The sequence below is a fragment of the Panthera pardus genome, unplaced genomic scaffold (genome assembly GCF_024362965.1).
Source record: "Panthera pardus isolate Hobbes unplaced genomic scaffold, ASM2436296v1 HiC_scaffold_17, whole genome shotgun sequence".
Lineage (NCBI taxonomy): Eukaryota > Metazoa > Chordata > Mammalia > Carnivora > Felidae > Panthera > Panthera pardus.
The window spans coordinates 16051101-16063261 of NW_026526732.1; the positions used below are offsets into that span (position 1 = coordinate 16051101).

At 47.8% G+C, this 12161-nt stretch overlaps 1 protein-coding gene across 1 annotated transcript in view; it reads right to left on the bottom strand.

Annotated features, from left to right (window-relative positions):
* Nucleotides 1-2759: 2759 nt before the first annotated feature.
* MTHFD1L (methylenetetrahydrofolate dehydrogenase (NADP+ dependent) 1 like) overlaps nucleotides 2760-12161 on the bottom strand; it is a 184451-nt gene continuing 175049 nt past the window's right edge. Inside the window, 2 exon segments of the mRNA XM_053904385.1 lie at nucleotides 2760-3057; nucleotides 10396-10516. Coding sequence (XP_053760360.1) covers nucleotides 10427-10516 — 90 coding nt within the window. The 3' untranslated portion in view covers nucleotides 2760-3057; nucleotides 10396-10426.

A 12161-nucleotide genomic window follows, 5' to 3' on the forward strand; every position in this document is an offset into this window, starting at 1 on the left:
GCAATGGACAAATATGTGTATGTGGATTTTTCTGGAATAAATAAGGTAAGCTTCAGACACCCTCTTATTTATGGGTATGTGTAAATTGTTTTATTTTTTAAAATATTTCTTAATGTTTATTTGTTTTGAAAGAGAGAGAGAGAGAGAGGGAGGGGCGGAGAGGGAGACAGAGGATCTGAAGCGGGCTCTGGGCTGATAGCAGAGAGCCCGATGTGGGGCTTGAACCCATGAACAGTGAGATTGTGAACTGAGCTGAAGTTGGATGCTTAACTGGCTGAGCCATCCAGATGCCCCAATCATCTTATTTTTAAAATGTCTATTTTTTGAAAGAGAGAGAGAGGGAGAGAGAGAATCCCACGCAGGCTCCATGGCGGTCAGCACAGAGCTCAACGTGGGGTTTGGACTCACGAACCGTGAGGTCATGAGTTGAGCCCGAAGCCCAGAGTAGGACGCTTAACTAGCTGAGCTACCCAGGGCGCCCCAGGTATGGGTAAATTATTCAAACAAAACAAAGCAAAACAAAACCCTGGCTAATGTCAGACCTGAGGATTCTTTTAAAATATCTACTGTGAAGAATACTCAAGTATTGTTTTAACGGGGTCAGCACATCCCAGTTAAACAAAATAACCCCAGAAAGAGAAGAATAAAAAGGACCCAAATGAATGGACTGGCTTACGGCTGCTTTCTGGAGGCCACGTTCATCTCTCCCTTGTCAGTTGATCCCGATGGTGCGTCTCCCCAGGAGCTTTCAGAAGCTTCTTCTCACTTGGGTCTTAACCTCTGCAGGTAATGCTACCACAGGACTGCGAGCAGAGAGGGAGCCCGGCCACTAGTCTGTGTGCCATGGCGGGTCACCAGGGCCCCCACTGATCTGTCAGTGGTTTCTGACATTTCACTTCCAGAGGCGGAGAGAAATCATCCGCACTTGAGAAGATTTTGCACTTGAACCGGCCAGGCCATGTGAAAGGCGGTATGCTCTTTTTCCTTGGGCCTTGGCCTCCCAAGAGATGGTAGATAAGTAGGTCTTCCCTGAAGGAACACCTTCTCCCGTCTGGGAACAGCCTCAAGTCATTACGAGTTGATAAGCCCATTAATTAACCAGCTGAAGCCCTTTCAAGTCGGTGGAGACGGCTTATCGCTCGGCAGGGGTGAGTGAGAGAAAACAAATCCACCAGAACTCGAGTGATGGTATCTAGAGGAGGTAAATGTGGCCACACGATGGTAAAAGTTTGGGGTGATTACAGGCCCTTCGATGAGCACTGAAAAGCTCTCCCATGTCTGTTTGGGATGCTTTTCTTTTTTTCTTTTTGGTGAACTGGCGAACTGCCTGGTGAAAGCAGGTAAAGAAAGAAGTCTAAAGCCCCTGGAATATAGGTTTCTAGAAATGTATTTTTTCTTTTGTTCATTTTTTAATGCTTATTTATTTTTGAGAGGGAGAGAGACAGAGTGCAAACAGGGGAGGGGCAGAGAGAGAGGGAGACACAGAATCCAAAGCGGGCTCCAGGCTCCGGGCTGTCAGCACAGAGCCCGACGCGGGGCTTGGACCCACGAGTTGTGAGATCATGACCCGAGCTGAAGTTGGACGCTGAACTGACTGAGCCACCCAGGCGCCCCGAAATACTTTCAAAAACAGAAAATGAAACTAAATAGCAGAGGAAAATTATAAAGTCAAATAACAGAAGGCAACTGCTTAAAAATGAACTCCTGAGCCAGACCGCTCATTGAGTGCATCGCAGAGAGAACAGGTTTCCTGTGAACCCTTAAGACCTTCAAAGGGCAGTATATGGAAAACACTGGTTCATTGTATATGTGGAGAGGTATACTTGCAAATAAAGGACGGGGGTGGGGGGAGAGGGACACACACCCTTCAGAAACACCAAGCAAAACCATTCTTGAGACAGTCTTTGTGTGGGGAGGCTTTTTGGTTGTTTCAGCCATGTTTTGGAACAAATTAAATTGTGCATAAAGACACATTATACGCAGGGCAACTAACGAGCAGGGTCACTGGAGGGTGCAGTACTAGAATGTGCAGGAAAGATCCGATGGCAAGGACTCTGCAGGATGCGCCGGGGGGGACATTTAAGATATTTATGGTGACTCTTTTACTTAAACTGCTTAGAGGACAATCACTTCTTGTTTGTTCCTGAATCCTTGGTTTTGTCTTAACTTTTATATAACTTTATGTTATTGTAGGAGAAAATGGAAACAGAAAAGGGTCAGTAACTCCCGGGAAGGGGGTACAGCCCATACACCATTCTTTACTATGAATTATGGGTTGGACAAATGGAAAAACATCTGCCCAACACCTGACCTCAAGAGCCAACTTTGCTTTGCCCTATGGGCTTTCGCAAGCTTAGTGGCTGCTGAGATTCATTTGTGGGTGGACGGAACGAGCATGAACCCATTATTTTTTGGGTAGGTGATGTAAACTTCACTGGCACTGAAAAACAGTTCTGTGTATAAAATGCACTGCGGTCTAAAGGCTATTTATTTATTACAACCCTCCAACGGTCCGAAGATTTCACAATGGATCAGATATTTCTGTGCGCGCGTGCAATTTCTTTCTCATTCTGTTTCTAAAAGCCCTCGTTGTATTCACAGTTTTCCAGAAAATCTGTCAGGTCACAACCCCAATGTGAACAGTTACCTCTAGAGACCAGAGAGTTCTATCTAGCGTTGGAAACTTGCTGTTTGGTTTTCTAGATACATGTTTATTTTCAGTTCAAAGACAAAATAGAAAACTCCAGAGTGGAAAATGGTACCTTTTAGTTCACACTCTTTTAATCCCTCAGTCCCCATAAAATAAACATTCTACAGTGTAAGCAGTGGGAAATAATGTAAACTCTGCAGAAACGGAAAATAAATTACTTTCTTTCGAACTTGGTGGAGGTCCTTTTACCGGACACCATACTCTGTTGCAAACAGAATTCTTGAACGGAGAATATGTCTTTGGTCTATTTCCCCATTTCTCCCGCATTGTGTAACCGGCATATTTCAAATTCACTTTCTTCTCCAACGGCAGCAAGAAGGCGAAAGACGGGTTTGTGTTTCGGGAGCCTGGAAAACAAAGCCGTGTTTCAGTGATTTAAGAAGAGCTTTTTCCCCCCTGTGATGTCAAACTGTTAATATAGTTCTAAAAAGCCAGAGTCCAAAAGAAAATTCACCCGCAGATAAATGATTCCCTTCACAAGACAGGGCTGGGAATCACTGTTTGGAATCGTCTTACTTAAGAGCGGTGGAGAATCCGATTCCACACCGCTCTGTGACCCAGTCAGCACGGTCACTGTAGGCAGCGTTCTGAACCTCCTGAAAAGATTAGGCGGAAATTCTAAAATTCTGAATTTGGGCTTTACAGTCTCCGGGATCCTGCCGAGTGAGACCGCTCAGGATTTTAGATCAGGAATCCTGTCGCCTTGGATTTCAGTTTGTCTTTTATAGTAGGCACAGAAAGGAAGGTCTGAAAAATGCATTTAGGGCAAGAATGGAAGGGAGGAGATCTTATTGATGTTAAAGCTTTGTTGTTTCCTCTGAAAGGATATTAAGACTCCTGGACACTGTTGGAGCCTGAAATCTTTTAGAAGGAGCGTCATCAAACTACATTTTAGAAAAGACAAACGAACCAAACCCCGAAGGTTCAGAAAGTCTCTGTTCATCATTGCGGAAGAAGTGTAAATGCAAGTATTTGGCCTTTAATCTGAATTTATACGTGGAAGAATTTGTCTGCTGGGCCAGAACATAGTGAGTTGGCCTCCCACAGATGGGTGGGGGCTCTAGAGCCAGAAAGGCTGCTTGCTTAGCCTCAGAACAGAAGACAGCGACGAAGGCAGGGGACCAGGAATGCAGACCACTCTCCTCGCATCGGATTCAAGTCAGGGAAGTAAACAGAAAACAGGAGCACCCCGAGCACAATAATCCTCAACCAAAAGAAAATATTTTCGAAGTTGGGAAGGGAGGTTTGCCTGGGGCAGGACCTCACCCCTCCATTCAGGGAGGCGGCCAGCCTCACTTTGGGGGCTCTCGTGATCCTGGACCTGAGCCTCAGTGACACACATGGAGGAAAGGAGGGTAAGGGGAATGACGGTGGGCTTGGTGCACTGGAAACAGCCCAAGGAGGGCAAGTCTGAAGACCTTCCAAACCCAGAGTGGGTGGTGAAGACCAGCTGATTAGACACCTTAAATTTGTACGTAATGGTTTTGTGTTTATAGGGGCGTGGCGTATGTGGTTCCACATTAAAAAACAAAACAAAACAAACAAACAAAAAACACCTCTGCGTGTTGGCAGAAGTATAGAAAGCCTGAATACAGATTTTATAAATTGGAAATGCAACCACTCTAGTGAGGATTTAAAAAGAGGGGTCAGCTGTTTATTATTATCCAGTTATTCAGGAAAAAAAAAATTTCAGAATTTTATGAGGACAGGATATATGAAATAGTCTATCTTGGTATGGAATGGATAAGAAATCAAAGAGAGCCCAAAAAGTTCCTTCAAATTCTTTTTTAACATGTTTATTTATTTTTGAGAGACAGAGAGAGACCAAGTGTGAGCGGGAGAGGGGCAGAGAGAGAGAGAGACACAGAATCCGATGCAGGATCCGGGCTCTGAGCTGTCAGCACACAGCCGGACGCGAGGCTCGAACCGTGAGATCACGACCTGAGCCGAAGTTGGACATTTAACTGACTGAACCACCCAGGCGCACCGCCCCCCCCGCCCAAAGTTTCCTTAAAAGGGAGTTAAGAACTTCCCCAAAATTTTTAAAATGTTTATTTATTTTTCTTTCTTTTTTTTTTAATTTTTTTTTTTAACGTTTATTTTTGGGACAGAGAGAGACAGAGCATGAACAGGGGAGGGTCAGAGAGAGAGGGAGACACAGAATCTGAAATGGGCTCCAGGCTCTGAGCTGTCAGCACAGAGCCCGACGTGGGGCTCGAACTCATGGACCGTGAGATCATGACCTGAGCTGAAGTCAGATGCTAGCTGGCTGAGCCACCTTGGCGCCCCCGTCACCACCTTTTGATGTCAATGAGGTGATACAGATGGCATCTTTAGATTCAGTCCCCTCCATCTTTTATTTAAGTGGCCTGAGCTTCCCATTGTGCCCTCCAAGGATGGCTCAGGGCGAGGTACTCGCTGACCTTCATCTTGGAGCATAAACGGTAATCAACAGTGTTTGAGTTGCTTCTTGAAAAGACAGTTTTAAGACCAAAATCACAGAGCCCAGGTGCTCCCCGAGGGAACCCTGAAGCCTCTGGTTTGCAAAACAGACCCTGACCACAGAAGGGCAGCAACCATACTCAAGACTATCGTATGACCATTAACTATCACTGAACATTTCTGCTCTACAGGCAGTTGGGGGAAGAAACGAGCACCTTTCTCTGCACGTGCAGTTCAAGAAAAAGCTTTCTGGGCAAATAACTAACATTTATAGCAGGACTAGAGTCGACCTGATTTCAGCTCAAGGTCATGATCTCACAGTTCGTGCGTTCGAGCCCTGCATCAGGCTCTATGCTTATAGCACGGAGGCTGCTTCGGATCCTCTGTCTCCCTCTCTCTGCCCCTCCCCCCTCCCTCTTTCTCAAAAATAGATAAATGTTAAAAAAACAAAACAAAACAGAACACCTGAAATCCAATCATCTTCAAACAAAAGACTGAGCAGTAATATGGCAGGTTCGGTGTTCCTGGCACAAACAACTGATTTTAATTCTTTCTATTTGGTGCCACCCGGAAGAATGAATCATGCCCTTCTTCTGACAACAGTGAAAGCATCACAGGGGAGCCTTGGAAGGGAGCAAGAGCTCAGATTCTGGTGACTTCTTGGCTCTCTGTTTATGTGAGATCTTACATGAGTTCCTCGACGGGGAGGTAAGCAGGAGAGGAGAGGAAGCGGAAGGACAGAAACAGTTGTTAACAGAGCACAATCTTCCGTGTGCTACACGACTACAACGCGTGCTGCAAAAACTCACGAGTGTGTTACTCCGAGGCTGACAGCACGGGGCTCTCTGGAGTCTGACCGCTCCAGGAGCAAAGCGACCGCCAGACGTTCCCGCTTTTGGCGGGCAAATCTGTCTACGCCGACTGTCACCCAAACGTCAACATTTTGATTCCTTGCACCTTTAATCGCCACAGACCTGACTGCGAGGAGGTGGCCCCTGACCGCGTATTGTGAGGACATGGGAAACAGAGGGTCCGTTTGCGGGACCATCACCCCGGGAGTTCCCGGGAAGGGATGTTTGCTTTGTACAGCGCTTTCTCCCGCGACACTGGATCCATTTTCAAAGGTGCAAAGCAGGGTCAAGTGATGGGTTCTGAACCACCACCCACCGAGCTGGGAACGGGATCGGGCAGTTCACAAAGCAGAAAGGAGCCTTGGATAAGCGAGGGGGAAAACAACATTCTATGAGAGAGTTCAGCGAGAGATAGCCCTATTATACTCTGGCGAAAAAGAATCTGGACAAAGTCATAGCTTTTAATACCCGAAGAATTATCTTTTGTTATACGGAAATGATCCCCAAATTATAGGTCTGTTCAAATAACTGGTTACGATCTTCTAGGGCGGGCCAAGGTTCATTTATCCTGTGACTGACACGCAAAGGGCATGCTTTGGTTTGGGCATAAAGGATGGGGTGAGACAGGGGAAGCTGCTCCCGGGGGAGTCTCGGCATGCGTGCTTACTGGCGGGGCACCTCGACCGTGCTGCTGACTCTCCCGGGCCAGCGCTTCCACAGCTCTGAAACAGAACCGCCCATCTCGCTGTACTGACCCCAGCATGACATGTGCCAGGGGGTGGCAAGGGGTGGGAAGGTGACTCCCGTGCCAGCTTTGGAAGGAGAGGCAGGGCCAAGCAATGGAAAGATGGCTCTGCAGTCCTGGGGCTCGGGACCACGCCTCAGCTACCTCCTCGGGAAGGATCTACCCCTGTGGGACAGCACCTGCCTCCAAGGGATGTTGTGACCACCCAGGTGAGGTGCTCGGCACGGTGCCTGGCTCACTGGGGTAACTTCCACAGGCCGGCGTCCTGACCTCTAACCCTCGCTCAACATTGAAAAAAAATCTGGGGGTGCCCGGGTGGCTCAGTCGGTTAAGCGCCCGACCCTTGGTTTTGGCTCAGGTCATGATGTCACAGTTTGTGAGCTCGAGCCCCGCGTCGGGCTCCATGCTGGCAGTGTGGAGCCTGCTTGGGATTCTCTCTCTCCCTCTCTCTCACTGCCCTTCCCCTGTGCTCTCTCTCTGTGTCAAAATAAGTAAGTAAACTTAAAAAAAAAGTCTGGAGGAACACTTGTTAGGGAACACAGACCTAAGGATTTAAGTGTACGTGACGTGTCCCTTGGCATTAGCAGGGTCTTAACCTATAATTAAGGTATAACTGGGTTTTAATTACCTACTTGAGGAACAAATGAAAACGGACCACGAGGCTGGAAAAATACAACCCGAGAGAGATGAAAGGGTGAAAACACACTTGTTCTGGAGAAGAATGATAAATGGCAGAAATGCAGCAGAATGGGTTCTTGACGTGAAACGGGAGATTAGTCAGGACGGGTTAATTTTCAGTGGAAGAGGAAGGATACTGTTATTTTCCCAAGAACTAGCTGGGAAACCCAAGACATTCTCATACACACACACACACACACACACACACTTTATACCCAAAGACCAAAATGACACCATTATCAAGGCTTCTTTGTGAAATTAGTCTCCTTGGTTTATTTTGTGGGGGTTTCTTCTTCCGAATGGACACAGATTTGAAATGTGGTTGTGGTTCAAACTAAACATAGCCCCCACTCCTCAGTGAAAAACAACAGCATACGCCTCACACACCCCAAACCCAACAATTCCACACGTTGTATTAATGTCATTTCATATTGGCGTGGTCCCTTTCCTTTCTCATCATAGTCTCTAGCGTATTAGTAACAAAGACTTACAAAAAAGGAAAACAATCTCCCCATGTTGACGACTGGTAGTGAAACCAACAAAAGTGAGAATTCAGGTCAAGTAAGCTTGTCTAGTAGGCCCACAGTCTGGGTGGCTCAGTGGGTTAAGCTTCTGACTCTTCGTCCCAGCTCAGGTCGTGATCTCGTGGTTCGTGGGTCTGAGCCCCACATTGGGTTCTGCACTGACAGCACAGAGCCTGCTTGGGATTCTCTCTCTCTCTGCCCCTACCCTGCTTACTCTCTCTCTATCTTAAAATAAATGAATAAAAATTAAGAAAAAGAAAAAAAGGAAGGGATGCTGGGCTAAGGAACAGGAGCGAGTGTGGAGACGGAACTGGGAGTGTTGGGAAAAGGAATGTGTTCCGGGAATATGGTGAGGTTTGATACACAGATGAGAAAAGCAGCTTCACAAGCCTTTACGACTGGTGACTGAGAGTTCTCCCAGGGGCAGGATTAGGAGGGTGGTCATTTCTCTTCCGGAAGGGAAGCCAGGAAAGAAGCCAGCAGGTGTGACTGCAGTACTGAGGGGCAGACATGAGTAAGACCAAGGGACCCCCACTGTGGGCTGCCTATGGGGGCCCCAAGTCAAGACCAGCCCTCTTAAACTGTGTGGACCATGAACTAGCGAGGGTCTCCTTTCTGCTGCCCTGTCCTTCCTATGACGCACAGGGCCCTCTGCGTTAGACTGGTCTCATCTTCATGTACCTTTCCAGTGGTACGAGAGCCCAATCCATCTGTTGTGCCACGGTCGAGTGTTATGCGTTGAACTGTCCCCAAAAAGATATGCTGAAGTCCTGACCCCCAGGACCGAAGACAGTGACCTTACTTGGAAATAAGGTCTTTGCAGAGGTAGTCACTTTAAGATAGGGTCTGGAGGGTGGGCCCTGATTCAATGTGACTGGTGTCCCTATAAGGACACCCCCATACAAAGACAGAGACACCCAGAGAATGCTACAGCCATGGAGGCAGAGATTGAAACGATGTGGGTCCAGCTGGGAAACATTCAGGATGACTGGCACCACCACAAGCCAGGAAGAGGCCAGGAAGGATTCTACCAGAGTCGCAGAGGGGACACGACTTGGCTGACACCTTGACTTTGGATTTCTAGCCTCTGAAACTGAGAGAACAAACATTTGTTGTTTTGAGCCGTTCAGTTGTGATACTGTTATGGCAGCCGCAGGGAATGAATGCACCCAGATCCGTCTATCACGTAATTCTAACTCCGCACAAGAGGTATGTGGTAGGAAGGTAGACTTATAAAATGCCTAAAGACACAGTAGTCCCCCTCATCTGCGGCTTCGCTTTCCATGGGTCTAGCTGTCCGCAGTCAATGTGGTCTGGGAGCAGATGATCCTCCCGGCACGGTGTCAGAAGGTCAACAGCAGCCGAAAGCTATGTCACGATGTCTACGTCACCCCCTTCATCTCATCGTGTAGCCCTGTTATCATCTCCCATCAGCACATGAAGAGGGGGGGAGTGCAGTACAATAAGGTATTTAGAGAGCGGGAGAGAGAAAGACCACATTCATAGAACTCTGATGACAGCATCTTGTTATAATTGTCCTACTTTACTGGTACTTAGTATTGTTAATCTCTTACTGTGCCTAATTTGTCAATTACACTTCATCATGTGCGTGTACGTATAGGAAAAAACACAGCACACCAAGTATTTAGTGCTATCTGTGGTTTGAGGCATACGCTGAGGGGCGGTGAGGGTTTGTGTGTCTTAGAATGAATCCACATGGACAGGGAGGGACACTATATTTGCTTTTTTTTTTTTTTTTTTAATTTTGTTCATTTTTGAGAGACAGAGAGAGACACAGCATGAGCAAGGAAGGGGCAGAGAGAAGGAGACACAGAATCGGAAACAGGTTGCAGGCTCCAAACTGTCAGCATAGAGCCCGATGCGGGGCTCGAACTCACGAACTGCCAGATCATGACCCGAGTTGAAGTTGGATGCTCCCTTTTGGGATGAGCACTGGGTGTTGTATGGAAACCAATTTGACAATAAATTTCATATATTAAAAAAAAAAAAAAAAAAAAAAAATTTTTGCAAATGACAAAAAAAAAAAAAAAAAAAAAAAGAAGTTGGACGCTCAACCGACTGAGCCACCCAGGCGCCCCGACACTATATTAGTTTTAATTCTGGAGACAGAATAATGAGTTCACAGGGTTCCTTTTTTTTAATGGCAAGAGATGCCTTCAACCAGAGATGCCTTCAACCAATCTATATTCAGAAGCGACATGATTTGACTTTCACTGGACTGGAGCCCATCTCACTGCATATCCACATCGAGGAGTGACCCAAGTCACGGGCTCTTATTCAGTAGGAATTCATAGTAACCAAGTCAGGAAATTACTTATCAGCCCATGTTTTGTAGTAAATATTAGAAAAACAAGACAAAATAAAACTAAAACATATTTGGGGCGAGAAAGAAAGAAAGACACGGGAGAAAGCCCAGGAGCCTACCTGCACTGGGTCCTGTGGAAGTCTGGTTCATTTAGAACAAGCCTTTAACTTGCTCTGTTTCTGTATCAAGATCTATATCGTAGAAGCAGGGCCGGGTCGGCAGTCCTGGCATGGTGCTCATCTAGAGGAGAAAACGGAATATTGTATGTTAGCAAATGCCGCGGAACGATCACTCTGAACAGTGTACATCTAATGACATAAATTAACTACATAATTCAATTCAGCCTCCTGTATTAGGTCACCTGTATCTCTTTAAATTCGCCATCTGCTATTTCATCCTTGGTTTAGGAAATGAAATAGAAAAGGCAGATGTCAACTTCCTGAACGTGGGGACCACTTACCTCCCCCCACGGCCCCACAGCACATCGTAGCTCCAAGATTCTCAAACCACATCTTTAATTAAGTCCCCCACCACCCTTAGAGGGAGGTACTAATTTCAGCCTCAATTTATTGATGGGACAGGGGACATTCAGGCACAAGCCATGTGCTCAAGGACATGGACAAGGACGAGCAAGTTAGTGGTGGAGACAGGACTGGAACCAGGCCCGTGCTCCTTTGTGTCCAGATCAGTCTATCAGAGTGCGTCTGAGTCTGCTTGCACCGGAAACCCTTGGTATCCTGGAGGAAAGTGCTGTGATTGCTGGCGACTCACGCACTAAAACACGGTCAAGGACCTAGATGGTGAGGCTCCGGGATGATCTGCTCCTTAATGATTGCCGTATTTCCTGCCGGACTTTATTACTGTCCTTTTCATAAAAAGGATGCTCAGAAACCAATGTTGCATGCGATCGTTTGGAGCAAAGACACCGGGACCCCACTTGGCTTCACTCTTCTGAGGACTAAGGGCTGTGTCTTGCAAAGCTCCTGCCTGCTCTGGCCGGAGAACATTCCAGTGAGATGACGTGTGACACGGCCAGGACTGCGTCCAGGGTTCGCCCACTTCTTCCCACCTGCGACAGAGCTCAGCTCTCTCACTTGCCTCGTCCCTTCTGCAACGACTCAGGATGTCCCCCTCCGCCAAGCGCCGCCCCCACCCCCGACCCCTGCCCATGATGCTGGCCGACTCCTGCGGCTCATACTGGGGTCCGTGGCCCAGCAGTGTGGGCATCACCGGGAACTTGTTTGACGTCTCAAATCTCAACCCCGCTCGGGCCTGCTGAATCGGAATCTGCAACGTCACCAACTCCCAGGCGATTCGTGTGCACGTTACCATTTGCGAAGGGGGCCGGCTTAGACAATGTGGCCGAGGAGGCCTCCTTCTACAGCACTGGGGAGGGAGCTCCGAGGTAGAAGAGGTGAGGAGGAAGGGGACGGGAGAGTCTGATTCACCCCTGGCCATGCTACTTCACCCTCCTCTGGAGCAGCAGGCGGGGAGGACATCCGTGCCCCCACGGGCCTCACTAACCACCTGCTCCCTGAGAGTGTGGTGAGGGGGCCCCGGGACCTGCTCTTCGTGTGGCCGGACGCATCAACACAGAGATGTCTGCTGGCTAGCTCCTGTCTTGCCAATTGTGCAGGATTTTACTTTAGGCATATCATGGGCTAAGAAGGTTTCTGAGGGGGCACCCGGGTGGCTTCGTCTGTTGAGTGTCTGATTTTGGCTCAGGTTATGATCTCACAGTTTGTGGGTGAGTTCGAGCCCCGCGCTGGGCTCACTGCTGTCAGCCTGTCAGCGGGCAGAACCCGCTTCGGATCCTCTGTCCCCCCCTCTCTACCCCTCCCCTGGTTACGCTCTACTGAAAAAAAAAAAAAAAAAAAGGCTTCTG